The sequence below is a fragment of the Eublepharis macularius genome, chromosome 6, assembly GCF_028583425.1.
Source record: "Eublepharis macularius isolate TG4126 chromosome 6, MPM_Emac_v1.0, whole genome shotgun sequence".
NCBI lineage: Eukaryota > Metazoa > Chordata > Lepidosauria > Squamata > Eublepharidae > Eublepharis > Eublepharis macularius.
The window spans coordinates 13,872,283-13,894,655 of record NC_072795.1 but is presented as its reverse complement, the minus strand read 5'-3'; the positions used below and the strand labels follow the sequence as shown (position 1 = coordinate 13,894,655).

Sequence of the window (22,373 nt, the reverse complement as noted above, 5' to 3'; positions counted from 1 at the left end):
AATGAGGGTTGGTGTCAAAGGTCTTCCAATAAACAAATTTTCTAGATCAGCATTGTCATAATCACTTGGATTATTGTTAAGCTTTATAGCAAGAGTGTGTTTCGGGGTGTGCCTTTTGAATATGGCTTTTGGGGACTATGTGAGACTTCAGCACTAGGGCTTGGATCCGGTGGAGTCATCTGCAGAAGAGGCATAAATGTGGCTGTAGTGAGTAAGAGAAATGGGCCCAAATCACCTCCCTCTTCTGTAAGCAGAGCTTAATTGACAGAAGAAACAGGATGGGGTGGCCTTCATGTTCCAGTTTGAGATCTGTTTGCACTGGATAAATGGGATGTGCCCGTATAAAGGGTGTGGCATGAGCAGACCAAAATGATCTTGGAATGAACTTAAGCAATTTCCCACTTGCTGAGACTGCTTGCTTTTCTATTCTATGTGGGGCACACCCTGGCCTCTGTTGTGTATTCATTTAAAGCACATCACTGGTTTGTTTTTGTGTCTAGGTCATTTATACACCGCCAGGCACATTAGAATAGAAAGGAGCTTACAGTCTGCTTTCAATATCTGCTTAAGAATGCTTGTAGAAAAAAGTACTATGAGAAGCAACCCTAAGGTATATGTATATAAGGAAGTAACTAGGAGATGCTCTTCATTGTACTGTATTTGAGTCCAGTAGCACCTTAGAAACCCGCAAGGTTTTCAGGGTATAAGCTTTTGAGAGTCAAATAGTATCTGATACTATTTGACTCTCCAAAGCTTATACACCCTGAAACCCTTGTTGGTCTCTAAGGTGCTACGGGACTCAAATCCTGCTGTTCTGCTGTTGCCTACCACGGTCACACAAATTGCACTAGAGAAGGAAGACTTGGAATGTATCTTGCTTGTGCAGGTGACAAAAAAGTTTAGGAGGTTTAGTGCAGGGTCTCCACCCCCACCCCCATGTATCTGAAGTACCGTCTTCTCCAATATGTTCCTGCCCCAGAATTAAGATCACAGGAAGAGAACCTCCTGACTATCCCATCAACAAAAGCAGTTCTTCTGGTTGTACACAGGAGAGGGCTTTTTGAGTGGTAGCCACAAGATTATTGGAACAACCGCCCCGGTGAGGTGTGTCTAGCTCCCTCGCTGTTTATCTTTAGGAGGCAGCTGAAAATAACTTTATTTAGCACTCCTTTTAATTAACTTGGTGAGGGTTTTTAGTTACTGGCATTTTTAACTGTTTTTAAGTCCTGGTTTTTATGACTGTTATTTATATTGTAAGCATCCTTGAGTTCCCATAAGGTAGAACGGCAGCTAATAAATATTTAATAAATAAATAACTGCCAAATATGCAGGGCTCACAGAAGACGAATGCTCCATTTTTTTTTTTTAAAAAAAGATCTATCGCAAAAAAGTGTCTATCCCTGCTGGTCATTGATTCTCGAAAGCTTATGCTACAGTAAAGTTGGTTAGTCTTAAAGGTGCTACTGGACTCTTTGATTTTATTTTGAGACCTTATTTTTCTCTTGTTTTGTAGGCAATATCTTGCCTAGTTCATGTGTCCGAAGGAGACTTGAGGAAAGCAATCACGCTGCTTCAGAGTGCTACGCGATTAACGGGCAGGAAAGAGGTTACTGAGAAAATTGTCATGGAAATTGCAGGGGTAAGTTCTTAGTTGTTTAAAAAACAGCCTACCATGTGCTCACTACTTGAAAAGTGATATAATGTATTTTGTCTCCTTTAAATTATAAACAAACTCATTCCTAGTTCAAACAATAAGAGCCGAGTGAAGTTCTCTCTGTTGCAATACTTCCTTTTCATGCTACTAATTTTTCTAGTTTCTCTAAACTTTTTTTTTAAATCACTGCTTACTAAAATAGTCCGCTCTGTACCATGATAAATCTGGAGACTGTGTCTTGTGCGCTGGAAACTACTGAGTTTATTGAAAGCAAGTAGGCACCTGTAATGGTGAACTGAAATGGCAAGTGCAGTCTGTGAGCTCTGATTTTTGGATAATAGCTTGGGGGTTGCATGTTGGACCATTCTACCACATTTTGCTGTTTACAGAAGGATATTTAATAATAATAATAACATTTGATTTATATACCGCCCTTCAGGAAAACTCAACACCTACTCAGAGTGGTTTACAAAGTGCATTATTATTATTCTCAAAACAACCACCCTGTGAGGTGGGTGGGGCTGAGAGAGCTCTGAGAGAGCTGTGACTGAGTCAAGGTCACCCAGCTGGCTTCAAGTGGAGGAGTGGGGAATCAAACCCGGCTCTCCAGATTAGAGTCCCGCGCTCTTAACCACTACACCCAACTGGCTCTCTTAAAGGGGTTAAGTGAATGGAGAAACACAGTTTGTACTGAAGGTCCTTGGGGTTGACTTGACTTGACCAAATGGCAAATTTATTAGCAGGGCAGCTAATTTTATTCTTCATCTTCTCTTTACCCAAAATCAGATTTAACAACAGAAACAGACAAGTCTAACAGAAAACATTGTGTTCTGTAATGCTAACTCATTTATAAATAGTTCCAATTTTGTTGAAACCTGAGAATAAGCCCCTTGCTAGGCAAGGTCCCAGAAACTTTAATTTGCTTTACTTTTGCTATGAGCACCTATGGCTGAGGAAGGCACGGTAAAAGCTTTAACTAACATTATTGGGTTAGGAAAGTTGCCGATGAACCAAGCTGGTGAACCAACCTTTTTACATGCTGCAGTACTAAGCAGGCAGCAGCCATAGCTGTGACCTACAGTCTGATCAGCTGGCATGTTCTGGCTAGCTCCTGATCATAGTACCTCCCAGGAGCATAAGTGGGTGACACCCGTGGGCAAGGCATGCTGCTTGCTTCTCCTCCTCTTACATGAGCAGGTGGTGAAAGAGCAGGCAGTGTGTCCTAACAGGCTCCCAGCCACGGCTGCCACTCACTTGATACTGTCGTTCCCTGGCAGCAGCACAGAGCAGGTAGCACTCATGAACGTGACCAGATACTAGGCTGTAGTCAGACATACTGGTTAGTAGAGTTTGTCAATTAACCGGATGCTGGATAACGCAGCTTCTACCATATACGGTCTGCCTGTTTGATGACAACTGTTGGGTCTAACAAAAAGATTAATGAGAAGAACAGCTGGAAAGCTGATGACAAATTAACAATGTAACCTCATCACATTTTAGTTTCCTTCCAATTTTGGCTTATGTTACAATGTGTGTTTTTAATTATCAGTTGGAGAAACGGTGCTAATTCATTGATTAAATTGGATATTAAAAGGTGTTATACAATGAACGAGTGACTTGCTACTTTTAAAAACAGTTTTTATTTTCAACAAAATGTGCACAACATACAAAGATACAAACAAAAACAAACCCATAAATTCTACAGATTTTTAATTCTACAAATTAGATGATATAAATTCTATAAATCACATTCAAATGGAGATATATAAAGATTCCACAATGGTTCAATTCATTCCAAGTTTCTTCTGCGCTATAAAAATGTTAATCAAAATAAATTTTCTTTCATTTTGTCAAGTTTGGACACGAGTCTTTCTTCCAATGTCTGGCAAAGATCAATCTAGCGATCATCACAAAGTGTAAGATAATATCATGGAGTCTTCTGATAATATTGAAAAGGTTGTTCAACAAAAATATTTCAGGTGGTAATGGTACTCAAACTACTATTTTCCCCCAAAAGCCACAGGAAAGCTACCTCATATGAAAAAAAAGTCTGCATCTATCAAGATAAGACTGGTAAATCTTTGCAAGCTTATTGGTAATCAAATGCCAGCAATGTATGATTTTAAAAATATTGTATCTAAATTGAAGTCACATTCAAAATTTTGTCCTATCCGAGAGTATAAATTTCAACCTTGCTCAGAAATTGGATGGTTCAGCACGGTCTCCCATTTGTTCTTCGAAAATACCTCGACCACTAATTCCAAGAATTGGATCATATATGCACGACATTAGATGTTTTTCACCATTTTCCAACTCAGAATATTATCCTGAGGCCTTCCCTTCTCAGTACCATAAAGGTCAAAACCCTCTTAATTTGAAGATATTCAAACAGGTTGATATGACCCTTCCTTGTTCTAATATTTTCTTTTTTTATTTTTATATATTTTTTTATTTTTCAATATCTAACATACAACTATTGCATACATACATACCCTACAAAACAGTGACTACAAAAGACTACAATAACACAAGGGATGGGAAAAAAGAGAGGAAAAAAAGAAGGGAGGGAGGGGTGGAAAAAAGGGGAAGGTGCCCTACAAACACTAAACACTACATTTCTGTTTTTCCTTCATACTGCCATTATTCAAAAGTTAAAGCTTTATATTATATTGATGGAGTGGTTGACCTTACTAAATGCAAATTACAATTTAATTTCAAGTTAAATTTTTCTTCCCCTCCTGGGTCCCGGACGCAGTTCTCTGAGCAACTGCAGCCGCAGTGCTCGTTTCCTCCCCCTCCCCCTCAGACTTCTCCTTTTCGTCTTGCTTGGTGCACTGGAATTCTGGGTTCCTGTCCTCAAAATCCCTTAGTTGATCTTCTGATAATATCTTAAAGGCTTGATTATGGCTGAACCAGATTCCTTCCGGGAATAACCATTTGTACTTTATTCCCCGTTCTCTCAGAAGAGCTGCGAACTTTTTATACTTAAAACGTCTTTTCCGAACTAGAAACGGGACGTCTTTCAATATCTTAATTTTGTTGCCCAAGAAGTCCAAATCCGCATTGTATGAATTGTATAGGATAGTGTCCCGGATCCTCTTAGATGAAAAATCGATGATGATCTCGCGCAGCAACTGACGCTTCATTGCATATTTTGAAGTAGCCCGACGGGCTTCCAAAATGGCGCTTTTTACTTCTTCTTTAGTTGCCGTCGCGGGTGTCGCCAATAGTTCCGAGACAAGACCCCATAAATCCTCGTTTTCCTCCTCTTTCACATTCTGGAGGCGCAAAATTGTCTGTGTTCGTTCCACTTGTAGTCCGATCAACTGATTCTCCACCAGTTTAAGCTCTTTATTCGTAGCCTTCACGAGTGACGCACTTTCCCGAGCAGACTTCTCTGCCCCCCCCGCTGCTTCCTTGATGGTTTTCACTTCGCTCTCAATTAAGCCCACCCTTTGATCTGTTTCATTCAGCTTGTCAACAAAGGGTTTTATAGCTTCACCAACCGCCCTCCGTACTATTTCCTCCAGCGATTCTCCCTTTAAGGCAGCCGAAACTGACTTGCCAAGGGCAGGACTTTGTTTTTTTGTTGCCATTTGGGGGGGGGGCGCCAACCAAATTTTGGAACTCAGCAAAGGGGAAGAGTGAGCCTTCTTAGCTTCAGATCTCACCTCTCCTTCACGTGCGCTTGTAATAACAGAAGGAATTCACTTACTTGTAGGCTCTCGCCTAGTTCTGCTCTTTGCCGTTTCTCATGGCCCGGCAGCACTCGAGGCGCCGCGCACGTCCGCCGGCCTCCGTAGGGACAAATGGGCAATTAACCCCCCGCATTGATTCCGGGGGGCTCTTCCCGCAGCGTCCCGGACCCAGCCTCCCTCACTGGGAGTTTTGGGGGCTAATCTTCGCAGATCAGCCGCCCGGACAGGGTGCTCGGCCGCTTCCTCTCGAGCCAGCGAGAGGAGCGTCCGACATGGCTGAGAAAACGAAACCGAATCCCCTTGTTCTAATATTTTCGTAGGGTATTACGGCATTCATTTCTATAAGCAAATGATGTGTGTCCAACCTGGCTTTCTCCCACTTTGGGTGAGAGCTAAGTTGATATCTCTGAACTTTATCCAGATCTCTCACTGTTGATGCTAGAGGGTAAATGCTTCGACCAGTTTGACCGTATACTTATCCCAACAATATAAAAGGTTATTAATCACTTGCTACTTCTGAAGAATACTGAATTTTAATGATGAAGAGGAGTACGGAGGAAAGTAAAATTTTTAATTGGAGTTCAGTGCTTTTTTCACTGAAATGTTATCAGCTGGCTGAGCAATATTTTTAGGTTCAAACCCCCCTATATTTACTGGAGACCAGGTCACCCTGGTTGGCTAGCTGTGAAGCGGGAAGCTCTCAGTTTAAACCCCCTCCCAGCCATGAACAATGCGGTGTTAAGCAAAATATTGTTCTCTCAGCTGCTCGCTGAGTATTAGAAAAGATTGACAGATACAGGACATAGCACGGGGCTCCTATAAACTGACTCGACTACAGCAATTCACCGTACATAGGTCTCCCTTCTAAGTTAACTTGGAGACTCCAGTTGGTGCAAAACACTGCCGCTTGATTATTATTGGCAGCCAGGAAGAGCATGAATATTACTCCCCTTCTCCAGTCATTCCACTAGGTACCTATTAGCTATTGGTCTCAATTCAAGGTACTGCCTATCACGTACAAAGCTGTCCATGGCTTTGGTCCGGAATATCTACGGGATTGCCTCTCTCCCTATATTCCACCGTGGCAGCTTTGCTCATCTGAACAGGGACTTCTGCAGGTGTCACCTTGCACGTGGACAAAATCAACAACTACCTGTACGTGTGTATTCTCTGCGGAAGCACGAAGCTTATGGAATGGACTCCCGGAAGAGGTCAGGAAAGTACCCGCTCTCCTGGCTTTCCGCAAGTGTTGCAAAACTGAATTATTCAAGATCAAAAAGAGTCCAGTAGCACCTTTAAGACTAACCAATTTTATTGTAGCATAAGCTTTCGAGAATCAAGTTCTCTTCGTCAGATGCCTGATCAAAACTGGGCAGATACAGAAGAGGAGGGGAGAAGAGAGAGAGAGAGGAAAGAAGGGGACATATATCACAAGGGGACAGAATGCAATTAGCGTGGAGGCAATCAAAACATCCGGGGACCACAGTTCTCTTTGTCAGATGCAGCTGGCAGGGAGAGCTGTGGTTATCGAAGGCTTATACTACATAGGAATTGGATACTTTCACTGCTACAAACGAACACGGCAAACTGACAGCACACCAAAAGGAGATGTTTACATTTCCAAGCAAAGGAATGTTTTGATTGCCTCCCCGCTAATTGCATTCTGTCCCCTTGTGATATATGTCTCCTTCTTTCCTCTCTCTCTCTCTCTTCTCCCCTCCTCTTCTGTATCTGCCCAGTTTTGATCAGGCATCTGACGAAGAAAACTTGATTCTTGAAAGCTTATGCTACAATAAAATTGGTTAGTCTTAAAGGTGCTACTGGACTCTTTTTGATTTTGCTACTACAGACTAACATGGCTAACTCCTCTGAATTATTCAAGAGGGTTTTTTACTCGGGGGGGGGGGCTGTTCTGTAAGGTAGTGGTTGCAAAGAGGTGCATCAGTAATGAGACTGGGGCCATAGATTTTACTACTATGTGCTGCTAAGCACTTTGTGTTGCATTAAATACGATCCTACTACTGAATACTATATTATTTAATATTTCAGGCTTAGAAATGCTAATGCGCTGTTCAGCATTTCTTCAACTCTGTGTATTGTGTTTCTGCTGGTTTAAATCTTTGCATATTTGCATTTATATACCCATTACATTGTTCGTTAAACTATCCTTGAAACTGACTGTACTAACCCATACTGTGTAATCCACCTTGAGTCTCAGTGAGAAAGACGTGAATAATATATTTGTATGCAGGGGTTTTTTTTCTGGGAAAAGAGGTGGCAGAACTCTCAAGAGGGAAATGAGGAAGAAACACACGGGATTCTTTGAAATCGTATTATTTTCAAGCTCTATTGCCGAGTATTTTCAAGAGGTGCCGGTGTCAGACTGTGGCTAGATAAGGTACTCTCTGCAAGATTCCCTTTAGAAGCAAGAATAAGTCCAATGTCTAGCAAAGGAAGTTTTATTGCAGAAAAGGTCCATTATAGTCCACTGTCCTGAATAGGAGACTCAGGATGGTACATGATCATTGTTACCAATGAAGAGCAAGCATAGGATACAGAGTAACAATACCCATCTGGAACAGCCTCCCCCCACAGTTCTCAAAACAACATCTTTCAGTCCTGGGAAGCTGCTCTCCTTCAAGGCCAATGCTTGGTGGAACTGGGTTAGACACAACAATCTCCTCTGGTGGGAATGCTGCCTGGGAACTGGTGCACCTGGGGAGAAAGCACTTAAACACTAGAAGCATTAGAAAATGGAGTCAGTACAGTTTAGAAACATACTGGACCTGACATTCTGCCCCCCTTAAAATAGATCCCCCCCTGGCTTATATGGATAGCGAGTATGAAAAGCTTTGGTTAATCTAGGAGCATGAACATGTGCAGAGTTCACCCATTCATCGTAACCAGAATCAAAGTCCTTCCAGCGAATGAGGTAAAAAAGCTGGTTTCGTTTGAGTTTAGAGTCCAAGATTTGTTGTACCTCATAGTGTATTTGGTCGTCAATCAAAGTTGGAATGGGTGGAGCTTTGACGTGCCATTTGTTGTCGGTGGGAGCTCTTTTCAGAAGACTGACATGGAACGTATCATGCACATGGCGCAAGTTCTTGGGCAAAGTTACAGCAACAGTCACTTTATTTATTATCTTGCGCACAGGAAAAGGTCCTAGGAATTTTAGAGCGAGTTTGCGGCTTGTTTGAGCTAGTTTCAGATTTTTTGTGGAAATATACACATGATCTCCGGGTTGTAATTCCCATTCGGCCACACGATGGCGGTCTGCGTATTTTTTGTAATCCAGTTTGGCTTTTTCGAGGTGTTTTTTAATGAGAGTCCATTGCTGTGCCGCCTCCCCCCACCATGAAGATACATCTGGCAATTTTGAGGAATGGAGAGGGGGTGCGTCCAACGGGAAGGGGTTGAAGTGGGCTCCGTAGACAATTTTGAAGGGGGCCTCTCCCGTCGAAGCGTGTACACTGTTGTTATATGAGAACTCGGCCAAAGGGAGGAGGTCCACCCAATTATCTTGCTGAAAATTGATGTAACAACGAAGGAATTGTTCTAATATTTGATTTGTTTTTTCGGATTGCCCGTCGGTTTGTGGGTGGTGGCTTGAACTGATGCCTTGCTCAATATTCAACATTTTCAAAAGCTCCCGCCAGAAGTTGGCAACGAACTGTCCGCCGCGATCCGAAATCACCTTGGACGGAAAGGAATGTAATTTTACAATGTGTTTTAGAAACAAATCCGCTAGTTTTCGAGCGGAGGGTATAGCAGTGCAAGGGATAAAATGAGCTTGCTTGGAGAACAGATCTACCACAACTAAGATACTATTATGTCCTTTAGAGATAGGTAGATCAGTGATAAAGTCCATAGATATTACTTCCCAGGGTCTGTTTGGTGTCTCCAAGGGTTGTAAGAGACCCGGAGGCTTCCCTTTCCTGGTTTTGGCGCTGAGGCAAATGGGGCAGGAACTAACGTATTGGGAAATGTCTTTGCGCATGCCCGGCCACCAAAATTGTCTCTGGATCAGGTGTAAAGTTTTCAAATACCCATAATGTCCAGCAGTGGGAGCGTCATGACAGCGCTGTAAGATCTCCAGCCTGAGGCTGTTTGGGACATAAAATTTGCTCCCAGCTAGCCAATCCCCGTGTGGGGATTGGGTTAGTTTGTTTCGTGGAGCCCTATCCCCCTCCTTCTCTACTTCAGTTTTGAGTTTCGATTTCCATTCTTGGTTAGCCGGGAGGGGCAGCTTGGCCCGACTGCGAGTGGTCACCACGCCCCCAAGTTGCGTAGGTGAGAATACAGTGTCGACAGTCTCCTCCCTCTTGCTCTTGTGTTGGGGCATGCGCGATAGGGCGTCCGCTAAAAAGTTAGTTTTGCCCGGGAGATAGTTTAGAGTGAAGTTGAATTTGGAAAAGAATTCCGCCCATCGCAATTGCTTAGCATTCAGTCTGCGCGGGCTTCGGAGGGCCTCCAGATTCTTGTGGTCCGTCCAGACCTCGAAAGGGTATCGCGCCCCCTCCAGCCAATGTCTCCAGTTAGTGAGGGCTGCCTTTACTGCAAAGGCCTCCTTCTCCCACACATTCCAATTTCTTTCCGCCTCCGAAAACTTTTTAGACAAGAAAGCGCAAGGCCGCAGCCTCCCATCCTCTCCCTTCTGCAGCAGAACTCCCCCAATCGCTGTATCGCTGGCGTCGACCTGCACTATGAAAGGGGTTTGTTCGTTGGGGTGGGAGAGGACGGGTTCCGTTACAAATTGCTTTTTTAAATATTCGAAGGCCGTCTGGCAATCGGGGGTCCATAGCAGTTTGGAAGATGGTTTCTTAGCTTGGTCCCCTTTATCTTTGGTTTTTAGCAAGTCTGTTAAAGGGAGCGTGATTTGGGCGAAGTTTGCTATGAAATCCCTATAGAAGTTGGCAAAACCCAGGAAGGATTGCAGTTCTTTACGGGTGGTGGGTGTTTGCCAGTCTTGGATCGCTTGTATTTTGGCTGGATCCATTTTCAGACCCTCTTGGGAGATACAATACCCGAGGTAAGTAAGTTCGGTTTTATGGAATTCACATTTGGACAACTTGATGGGCAGATTATTTTCCATCAGGGTGGCTAATACTTTCTGTACGGTTTGGATATGTTCCTCCTCGTTGTCTGAGTAAATTAACACATCATCAAGGTACACCACCACCCCTTTGTACAGAAATTCGTGTAGAATTTCGTTTATCATGGACATGAATACGGATGGGGCTCCCGTCAAACCAAAAGGCATAACTAAGTATTCATATTGTCCGAGGGGCGTATTAAAAGCCGTTTTCCACTCATCCCCTGCCTTAATACGAACGTGGAAGTAAGCATCTTTTAGATCTAATTTTGTAAAGATCTTACCTTGGGCCACGACGTTGAGAAGGTCTCGGATGAGCGGTATAGGATAGGCGTTGTTTGTGGATACCGCATTTAACCCTCGGAAATCAGTACACAGTCGGAGTCCGCCATCCTTCTTTTTCACGAAGAGGACCGGAGCGGCGTGGGGGCTGGTGGCCGGGCGTATGAATCCGCGTTGGAGGTTGGTGTCAATGAATTTTCGAAGCTCTTCACGTTCATGGAGACTCATGGGATAGAGCCGTCCTTTGGGCAGTGAGGCTCCGGGTAAAATTTCTACCGCACAATCCGTACGTCTGTGCGGGGGTAGAGTATCCGCTTCCTCCTCCGAGAAAGCCTTTAGAAAGGGCCAGTACGGTTCGGGTATTTGGCTGACTTCTTCTTGGGTGAGAAGGGCCTTTTCTTTATGCGTTGGATCGTCGCCCCAGTTCTGATTCCAACGGTGATTTTTACAGTTGGTGTGACTGAAGGTAATACATCCTTGTGCCCAATCTATATAGGGGTTGTGATCACATAGCCATCTACTGCCTAGAATTAACGGGTACTTGGCAGTAGAGCTGATGACAAAGGACCTCTTCTCCCAATGTTGCCCCATGCCCGTGATTACTGGGATGGTCTCCGTTGTTACAGGATTCATATTGGTACCATCCATTTGTTCAAAGATTACTGGATTTTGTAAATCCCGGGTTGGTAGGACTAGTCCATTGACTAACGCAGGGGCGATAATGTCTCTTGAGCAGCCCGAGTCAATAAGGGCTTGCACCCGAATGTGCATCTTCCTCTCAGGGTTGAGTAGAGTCACTGGCATGAATAAAATGGACCCAGGTGGCCGGTCCCGTGCAGGGACGGGCTTCTGGTGGATCTGTCGTTTGGGTCCTTTTACGACAGATCCATTTCGTTTCCCGACTGGGGACTTTCTGGATTGACTTCTGCGGTTGGGGAAGCGGGATCATATTCCATGACTTCTTCCGCTTCCAACCCTCTCTCTGAGGCTGGCCTTTGGGAAGTGCCGCGACCTCTATTCGCCCGGGGTGCTGGAGTCGGGCGTTGGGGCGCAGAAAACTGAGCCGGAGTTGGACGGCGTAGTTGGAGCGGAGGTCTTTGCACAGGCCGGTAAGGGCATTGTGCTGCAAAGTGACCAGCCTGTCCGCAATGCAGGCACAGCCCTTGTTGCCATCTAGCATCTCTCGCTCCACGGGTGGCGTAGCTAGTTCCCCGTGCCGCCCTCTGTAAGGTTAATGGTTTTCTTTGTCCCGTTTGTTGTTGTTGTTCAACCAAACGGACTTCTAATATGCGATTCTCCACTTCACAAATAAGTTGGATCCACCCTAACAGCGTAGGGGGATTGTCTTGCATGAGGGCTCTGTCCAAAAGTCTCGGGTTAAGGCCTTGTTTGAACAGGATAATTTTGGTGGACTCCTCACACCTGGGGCACTTGGCTGCTAATTGTCGGAATTTTGTAACATAGTCTCTTGCTGTCATGCTGCCTTGTTTGATGGCTTGCAGTTCTGTTCGGGCCCTAGTTTCCTCTAAGGGGTCTTCATATTGGGCTCGAATAGCATCCACCAACCCCTGGAGAGTATCAAGTTCTGGGGCCCCGACATTGTATAGTCCTACATACCAGTCTGCTGCCTTGCCCTGTAGACGAGATCCGAGATGTTCGATTTGACTGGCCTCGCTGCCGAATAGGTGCCCCCAACGGTTGAAAAACTGTACCACTTGTACTAAGAAAAATCCCAGTTTGGAGGGGTCCCCATCGAAGGTGGCTTCCAGCTTTACCCAGCCCATCGGGAGGTCTTGTCTCGGAGCAGGCACTGGGTAAAAGTCCATCGGCATTTCTAGTTGTCCCTGAGGCACAGGCGGAGGTAACTGGGGCCTCGGTAGGGGCAACGGTGCCGGCTGTGCTGGCGGCGGTCGAGCCGGCGGTGCCGGCTGGGGTTGACCTGGTGGTGCGGGCGGAGGTTGTCGTGGTTGCGCTGGCGGGGTTGGTCTTGGCTGGGCCGGCGGCTGCAATGGCGGACGAGCAGGTGGCGGTATCCTCGGTCTAGCGGGTAACACCGGAGGCGTTGGCGGTGGCTGTCGAGGTGGAGTAGGTCGGTGTGGTTGATTTGGGATCGGCCGCTGCGGAGGCGGTCGGAGGGGTCGTAGTAGTGCAGGCCGTCCCGGTTGGTTCGGGGGTGGCAAGACGGGCTGGTCCTGAGGCTGCTGCACCGGTGTGAGCTGCGGTCGAGGTAAGAGGGGCCGCAGCGGCGAGGGTTGAGTAGGTGGAAGGCCGCGCGGGCTTGCCCCTCCGGGCGTTGTCAATCTAGGAAGCAGCGGCTGGCCTCTGGGCGCTATTGGACCTTCTCCCGTAGGTTGGCCGACGGGGACAGTGTTTGGCGGTTGACGCGGGGCTCCCTCTTGGTCCGGCCGGACCGCTATAGGAGAAGTAAGAGGGGGTATCACCGGTGTATCACTTGGCTTTTCGTCACCTTCCGTAGGCCTCTCCACGGGAGTCTCATCTGGGGGCGCATCCCCTTCCTGGTTAGGTTGTTCGGTGGGGGTCTCTCCGGGTGGCTCAACCGAGTCATCCCTTCTCGGTGGAATTTCTTGCTGCTCGGGAAGTTCCTCGGTTTGCTCTCCCGATTCGCCCAGATAGGTGCCCCCTTCGCCGGTAGGTGACGGCTGCTGTTGGGCATCCACCACCGGATAGGATATGACACTTTGAAGGGTAGCTATCTGTATCGCCATCTCTTCAGGGGATAATCTTTCCCCTGCTCCCATTGCCGAAATTAAATGGATGGCACGAGCTAAACTTTCTTCCATATCCATCAGTTTAGCTTCTAACTGTTGCATACGACTCGCCCCCGGTTGCGCGCTCGTGGAAGCTTCATTCGTTGCACTCACCGGGGACAAGGGGCCCCAAGGAGGAGGGTCCCCTTGGACGACTCTCGATCTCGCGGCTAGGATCCCCTTGGCCATGCCCGTTACGGCCGAGATGCTGGTATCCACCGCATAGGTGCGACCTTGTATCTGCTCCCAACTTTGTTCAGGGACTTCCGTTGGCTCTTTCCACGGAGCAAGTTCGGAGTAATCCCAACTCAGGGCGCCGCGGCGAGACGTGTCCTCTTCCGTCTGCTCGAGCGTCCTGTTCCAATAATTCCATGATTGGCTGCTGTCTAGCTCCAGGACGGTTCCTAGGCTTCGGCGCCTTTCCATAGAAACTCGAGGATGGAGCCCACCTACACGACGCTCTCTAGTTTCTCTGGGTCTGGCACCCCACTCCGACGGGGTGGGTACCGAAATCAAGGGGAGAGCGGTCGCTTTCGGCCTTGCCCCGAGGTCGGCTTCGGTCTCGACCCGAGCACTGAGGTCGATGAGAGGCGGGGTGGAAGTGGAGACTTCGGTTCCATTCCCGGCTGCTCCCAGCTCCTGGGAGTCTTGGGCTTGTACGGGTTGTTTGTCGGGAGACACATACGGCTCGAACAAAGGATCCCTGTCCGGGACAACCTTGGATTCCGCTGGGCCCGACTCAGACATGATTGGTAACAAAATGTCAGACTGTGGCTAGATAAGGTACTCTCTGCAAGATTCCCTTTAGAAGCAAGAATAAGTCCAATGTCTAGCAAAGGAAGTTTTATTGCAGAAAAGGTCCATTATAGTCCACTGTCCTGAATAGGAGACTCAGGATGGTACATGATCATTGTTACCAATGAAGAGCAAGCATAGGATACAGAGTAACAATACCCATCTGGAACAGCCTCCCCCCACAGTTCTCAAAACAACATCTTTCAGTCCTGGGAAGCTGCTCTCCTTCAAGGCCAATGCTTGGTGGAACTGGGTTAGACACAACAATCTCCTCTGGTGGGAATGCTGCCTGGGAACTGGTGCACCTGGGGAGAAAGCACTTAAACACTAGAAGCATTAGAAAATGGAGTCAGTACAGTTTAGAAACATACTGGACCTGACAGCCGGAACGCCATTCCCCCTGAAAAAAAGCCCTGTTTGTGTGTAAAATGGCTGCTGTCATTATGTTGGTTCCATGACAAAGGAGTGGTTAAATCATAAAATGGGTAAATGAGCAACACTGATCTCAGGTGTGCATGGACAGGTGATGAGTCTTGCAATAGGGTCACAATCCCTCCCCAGGAATTAATTCTGAAATCAGCAATGTTGGAATTGTCATTGTTCAGTTCAAAATATATGCAACAAACATGCAAAACATGTGCGCTTAGGCAGCTACTATACTACTAATATGTGCGGACAAATTTGTACATATTTTGAAATGAAGTTCTTAAATAGAGCCCATGTCACTCCACTTTTACACAGCGAAGTGTTCATGTGATATGTATGATGTCAGCACTGGAGAAAAATACTAGCAATGATGCATCAAAATGATGATTTTGTCGCCTAAAAAGGTGTGTAAACCCAAGAATGCTGACTTCAGAGTTAGAGAAATCCTTGGGAAGAAGGGATCTTCTGTAGCGTAGTGGTGAAGCGGCTGGGCTCCAAGCCAGCACTCTGCTGGTTTGACTCCCACTCCTACCATGAGCTCCGCACGTTGTCTTGTGTAAGCCATCCCTCTCAGCCCCAGCTCTCAAGCTGTATTGTGACGATAATAATAATGCTGACTTTGTTCATCACTCTGTGTGGAGCACTCATCTGTCCAGAAGAGCGATATATAAGCACACAGTTGTTGTTAGTCTCATTTTCATCACCATCATCATTCAAATTTCACACAATACAATCAGTAATAAATAAAGATCACCTGTTATCATTGATTGGCCTTGCTAAGCTGATACAATTTTCCACCAGAGACCTAAGCATCAGCCAGGTATCAGTGCAATATGTACGCTGTTCCAAGTAACGCCGTCCTTTGCAGTTCTGTAGGTGTTATGTCAGAAAGCTGCAGTTTTTCCATATAAGTTGCAAAATCTTTCGAAATAGTTCCCAGTGCCCCAATGACGATGGGGACTACTGTTGTTTTCTTCATTCATAGTCGGGTGGTTTCTATTGCCAGATCTCTGTATTTAATAATTTTTCTTGTTCTTTTTCTTTGACTCTGGCATCCCCCAGAATTGCAATGTCTATTATCCAAACTCCAAACTGTCTATTATCCAAACTTCTTCTTCTTCTTATTATTATTATTATTATTATTGAGAAGTAGATCTTCTACTACACTCTGGATTTTGCAAGTGTGTCTGCACTTTCAAAAAAAATTATGGCATTAAATTAAATGCCCACTTTGGTGTATCGTAAGAAATGTGGCACATTCATGTTTTATTTGTGCAATTTTTTTGTTCTAGGTTGTACCTAAAGAAATCCTGGATGAATTACTAGCTGCCTGTCAGAGTGGCTCATTTGAAAAACTAGAAGTTGTAACAAAGGTAGCGTGTCTATTTTTAAAAGATGTGAGCCCTGAATATAGGGCTTTTTTTGCTTGAAATATTGCTCTTTGCTCTGTATTGGTCAGTTGCACATGCTGTGGGAGAAGATGATAGTGGTTATGTAAGTATATGGAAACTAAAAACTGCTCATCTTTAAGCCAATCGTGATAAATGTAACATGAACCCCCTGACATTTATCAAGCCTGTGACCTTAGGTAAGTGCTCACAAGGGCTTCATATAGTAAGGATTTGTGCAGCCTAGTATTTTCCTGGGTTCTTTTTAGCTCTGTAGATTCGTGGCTTGACTGTTACAAATTTGAGGGGTAATAAAACGGTTTTGTTTTATAGTTTTGGCCCCTGCCACTTGCATGAAGATAACTGATCATGCACGTCACTTTCTCCCCATCTCCTCCTCACCTGCCTCCTGGTCTGCCTTCGTGATGGAATCCAAGGAAGGAGGCAGAGAAAAAGAAGCCCTTGATAGGACTTCTGGGTTTACAGCTGATTTCTGCGCTTTGTTCTCATTCTCTCCTTAGTAAAGTAAGGAGAACTTCAACATCTTCACCCCTGTCTTCGTATACTTAACTATAGAATCATAGAGTTGGAAGGGTCCATACAGACCATCTTGTCCAATCCCCTGCCCAGTGCAGGATCAGCCTAAAGCATCTCTGACAAAGATTCATCCAGCCTCTTCTTGAAAACTGCCAGTGAAGGGGAGCTCACCACCTCCCTAGGCAGCTGATTCCACTTTTGAACTACTCTGACCGTGAAAAGGTTTTTCCTAATATCTAGCCGGTACCTTTCTGCATGTAATTTAAGCCCATTGTTTCGGGTCCTACCCTCTGCTGCCAACTGGAACAGCTCCCTGCCCTCCTCCAAATGACAGCCTTTCAAATATTTAAAGAGAGCAATCATGTCCCCCCTCCATCTCCTCCAAACTAAACATTCCCAAGGCCCTCAGCCTTTCCTCGTAGGGCTCAGTCTCCAGACCCCTGATCATCCTCGTTGCTCTCCTCTGCACCCTCTTGATTTTGTCCACATCCTTTTTGAAGTGAGGCCTCCAGAACTGCACACAATACTCCAGGTGCAGCCTGACCAAGGCAGTATAGAGAGGAGCTGTCCAACCAATCATTACCCTTTCAATCTTTCCAGTTTATTCCTTCCGGCTGCTGTGTTATGATCTAGAATCCAGTCAATGGCCATGAGGTTTTACCCTGACACGTCACTAAATTGGCAATTCCCACCGATTTACCACACCCTACTGCAAACACCCCCCCCCCATTGTGTTATTCCTTAGACTTATCCCCCAGGAATAACATTTCATGGAGATCGGTGGGAAGGGGAGGTATGAAAATTCTGTTCTGCCGGTATAAAACACGGTCTGGAACCAACTCATATTCTTTGCCTTGCGCATCTACAAGTGCACATTTCAGCAGAGGATTTCTTTTCACATAGCGTGTTACCAAAAGCATCAGCTCCAGCCTCTAACTCGCAACGCACACTCTGGTGCGATTTACTTGGCAATCCATGATCTGGTGTTGCCAAACCTGATCTTTTGTGCCTTTTGCCAGATTCCTCCAATCTAATTGTACATGACAAAATGGGAATGAACATAAGCAGATATTTCTGTTGGGGGTGAAAAAGTATTATCTGAGGACATCCTGATAAGGCATCTTCTATAGCCTTAGGAATGAGTATGTTTTCTGGGTAGTAGTACTGACGGCCTGATTCCCTCCAGAGTGGTCAGGTTCCATACTGATGTTTGGCACTCTCCACTGATTATTATTACTATTTTATGGAGCACACTCACTCGGACGCTGTTGGGGGCATTACTTTAAGCTGTTGAATATCTTTTCCATTAGATCCAGAGGAGTTGGCCGTGTTAGTTTGTAGAGGCAAAGTCGAAAAGAGTCCAGTAGCACCTTTAAGACTAACCAACTTTACTGTAGCATAAGCTTTTGAGAGCCACAGCTCTCTTTGTCAGATGCATGGCAGGTAAGAAGAAAATGGTCAGATATATAGGTGGAGAAGGGAGAAGATGCAATCAGTAGCTTCTGATAATGGGATCAGTTGGACACAAATCTGACATTAAAAATGGCAACATCCAGAAACCAGTGGGAGAACAATTTATCAGGACATTTCATCAAGGACTTAAAGGCCACTGTAGTTCAACAGAAACCTTTCAAAAACATCCAGCGGGAAACTGCTGAATCAGAATTCATATGTAAATTTGACTCAGGCTTGGATTGAATAGAGACTATGAATGGTTATCTCGTTATCAGAAGTAACTGATCCCAATATCAAAGGCTACTGATTACATCTTCTCCCCCATCCCCTCTCCACCTATATATCTGACCAGTTCCTTAGTGCCATTAGGCAGCCCTTTTATAACTGCATGATTTAAAATTTGGCACAGTCAAGGGCTATTTCGGCATGCTCTGGGGCCATATTTCCTGGCTTGCTGCCCCTGCTTTATAGTTGTGCGGATGAAAGTTATCCCACCATAAAGAAGGATGGTAGGCTTACACTCATTAAGAAGTGATCTCTTAAAAAAAATAAGCTGGACCTTCTTAGTTCGTTGGCTGTGCAGAATTCTCACAAAAGGGTTCTCCAAACACATAAGCATCTCTTTCAGTGTCCTTAGTGGGGAACTTGGCATATGGTTAACCTCCAGACTTCACTAAGGTCAATGCAGAAAGTGTTTCAAAGGTCGTTTTAAACTGTGCCACAGTACTTAACATACAAGAAAAAGAGCTCCCTCTTGTCCAAACCATCGAGTAAACCCCTGGGTAGTAGACATCCATTTAAAGGTACTTTTTTGAGTTGACATTTCATGGTACTCTTGTATTCTGCAATATAATTCCTTATTCCACGACCTCTCATATCACAGGAGACTTTATAGAGAATAGTAGAAGTTAATGGCACCCTGAGATCTTCATCTTTTTGGCTTTCTGCTCTTTTAAGGCAAAAAGCATCCATCCCTTCTCTATTCGTGTAGATTTAAGCCTATAAATCTGCGAATTCTAGCTTCTGTTTTCTTCCATGTCTAGAATCTGATAAACGAAGGATACGCTGCTACACAGCTTATAAATCAACTTCATGATATCTTTGTTGAGAAGGAAGAATTCAGTGACAAACAGAAGTCGGCTATTGCAGAGAAACTTGCCGTAAGTCTTTGCCACCTGAAATTTGCCTATAAGTTGTATTGGTGGTTTAGGATCATGGGGAGTCCTTTATAACTCCATATACTGGAGCATGTTGCTGAAGCAGATACTGACAAAACCGAATTTTTTTCAGTGTGAGGCAAGCCATATATTTGAACGCACAGTGGTTTGGGAAGGCCTGAGCAGAGCTAAAGAAATAGCCATGCCAGCCTGAGCCATCTCTTTTCTTTTTCGCTTTCCCCAGCCCACTAGAAATGTGCTGTGTTGCGCATTGTTAATGATACTTATACTTTGAATTAATATTGGGCTTTTTGGTATAAGGTGTATACCTCCACCCCCAGCTAAAGAAAGCAAGCAGCTGGTGATTCTCAGCTTTTGGGCGACTTGTCTTTCTGTGCAGGAGTGCTTAAGAAAGGGCAACCACATGTCAGTCATTTTTATCCTGTGGAGCTAGGTATGTGCTTGCTTGAAAGTTGGAACAGTAATTCAAATATAGCCAGGACTGCTTGTGTGTTAAACAAGCATCAGTACCCACTCAGTTCCAACAAACCTAAATATCCTGCAGATGTTTAATAAATGGTGTTTAAATTGTTTTGATGGGATCTGGAGAGCTTTGACTCTTGAAATCTTATACCCTGAAAATCTTGTTGGCCTCAAGGTGCCGCTGGACTCAAATCCTGCTGCTGACCAACATGGCTACCCAGGGCTTTTTTTCAGCCGGAACGTGATGGAACGGAATTCCGGCACCTCTTGAAAATGGTCACATGGCCGGTGGCCCCACCCTCTGACCTCCAGACAGAGGGGAATTTAGATCTAAACTCCTCTCTGTCTGGAGATCAGGGTGGGGCCACTGGCCATGTGACCATTTTCGCCAAGGCCAATTTAAACTTTACCTACCTAAAACTTTTGATAGGATGGTGATTTTTATAAAAGGATTGGGGGACGGCTTATGCCTTTTTTATTTATAGATTCTCCCTGTAGCAGATTGAAAACCCCTAAGAGTTGTGGAACACCTTCTGCTCTCTGGTTATTAGATATGGCTGTTGTGGAATGTGGAGGCCTGACCTTTCATTTTGTAACTCTGTATCTTTATTTGCAGGAGGCAGACAAATGCTTGGCAGACGGTTCCGATGAATTCTTGCAGTTGATCAGCCTCTGTGCGGTCGTGATGCAGCAGCTCACTCAAAATAGCTAGCCGCAGTGAGAAACCGACTCCTTGACGGCTCCAGCGGGATCCTGGTGTCTTCACGTTTTGATATGCTGTTGGCAGAGCGTATCTTTGTGTAATAAGCTCTGAAGTGTAGCGGCAAACGTTCTGAAGTTATCCCCCTCAACTGGATCTTGCAGTTACAATTCCTGTTCTTTGTGAATGTGGGGGGGTTCATAGTGCTTGTACTATGCTTTATTCTTACTCTTTCACCTGTACACTAATCACTGTGTTTAAAAATTCAAAGTGTGGCTTGTATTTTTCATTAAACGTTCCTTCAATTTGTAGTGTGTGTTCAAGAGGTTAAAAGGAAACAGATCTGACCCCACAAGCTTATTTTCCCATGGCTTTGAAACCTTGGGCAGCCATTGAAGTTTTCTCTTGAACAGTTCCAAGAGGACAGAATGGGCAAGTAAAGGCAACTAGTCATTCCTAGTTACACTGCCAAGATTTGAGGGTGGGAGGATTCCTATATTTACTCGAATGCAAGGCTAGTTTCCCCCCATATTTGCATGCGAGTTACAGTAATGGCTAACAGTTAATTTTTTGGGGTGTGTAACTTTTTATAATCATCTTGAGTAAATACAGGAATGAAGATTTTTATAATCTTAATATCAGGAGAAAGTGGAATGGGAGATGAGTTAAAAGGATGATATTTGGTTAGTCAGGGTAAATTATTGACTTCTATGGAGGAAAGATGAAAAAGCAGACCTGCTGGCTGCGGCATGTAGTCGGCTTGTTTAGCCCTCGCATCTTGGAACCACAGAGTGCTTCTGGCTGTACCTTTGCTGTAGGTGTGCATGTTGTGTGCTTGAATTGTTCTTGGTGCACAACAAACTCTTTCGATAGCCCAGATTTTCCCGCTTTAAAACCTCACAAAAAATTAACCCATCACAAGTTTTGAATGTAACCATCCGCATTCCAGTATTTGTTACTTAAAACTCTTATTTTGCTACTTTTAATAGATCATATGCAGCTATTTTAAGATGTGTATTCTACTTGAGGATATTTTGTTGTTATCTAAAACATGCCTCGAGTTCAATCCTGGCGGAAGCCAGGTTCTCATAGCTGGCTCAAGTTTGACTCAGCCTTCCATGGTACCAAGTTTCCTGGGGGTAAATTGTAGATGACTGGGGAAGGCGATGGCAAACCACCCCACAACCAAAAGTCTCCCAAGAAAATGTGATGCCACATTAAGCCCCCCATGGGTCAGCAATGACACTGTGCTTGCACAGGGGGCCGCCTTTACCTATCTAAAACCAAATAACTTTTAAGTTCTTGTTTTCAGACAGCTCATGAACTAACCATCTACACAAGCTTATTTTTGAATTTTTACTTCTCCAGAGTGTTAACAGGGTTGCCAGAATACTTATCTAGGGATGTGCAATCTGGTTTCTGAAACTGAATTTATGTTAGTTCTCCTGGTTCAATCTGGGGGTTGAACTCTGCTGGGACAGAGGCGGCGGCCTGCCAAAGTTCCAAGAGAGCCCTTTAAGCTGCCCCCTAGATACTGTCATAGGAGTAATGGCTGGTTGAAAACTGGGATTCTGTAATCCAGACCAGAGAATCTTACCCAGATTTCAGGATTCCAGGAATTTTTTTTTTATTAACCTCAGATCCCCTGGGGATTTGGGGAGGGGTCACACCCCTATACATATTTTCAAAGTCTGATGTTGAACATACCTAAACAAGTTTTTCTAGAAGCGTTGTAACTGGGGGCTACAGGGCACCAAATAGATCATATAGCGCCAAAGCACATCTCTACCACAGCCTACTATATCCCTAATAGCATGCCCTCTAATAGCATGGGGAGTTTTGGCAAAATCCATCTCTTCTATTTGGCTCAAAAGATAAGACACAACTGCAGTAATGACCGTTACTGAAGAGAAGCTGGAAATAATATCCTGCAAATAC

General features: G+C 44.9%; 1 protein-coding gene across 3 annotated transcripts in view; it reads left to right on the top strand.

The window, feature by feature from the left end:
* RFC4 (replication factor C subunit 4) overlaps nucleotides 1-20,729 on the top strand; it is a 40,704-nt gene extending 19,975 nt beyond the window's left edge. For all 3 annotated transcript variants that reach the window (XM_054982188.1, XM_054982189.1, XM_054982190.1), the window contains 4 exons: nucleotides 1,514-1,639; nucleotides 16,008-16,088; nucleotides 19,139-19,255; nucleotides 20,352-20,729. In XM_054982188.1, the coding sequence (XP_054838163.1) occupies nucleotides 1,514-1,639; nucleotides 16,008-16,088; nucleotides 19,139-19,255; nucleotides 20,352-20,447 (420 nt within the window). In that variant the 3' untranslated portion in view covers nucleotides 20,448-20,729. The remainder of the gene's footprint in view (nucleotides 1-1,513; nucleotides 1,640-16,007; nucleotides 16,089-19,138; nucleotides 19,256-20,351) is intronic.
* The last annotated feature ends 1,644 nt before the right edge of the window (nucleotides 20,730-22,373 follow it).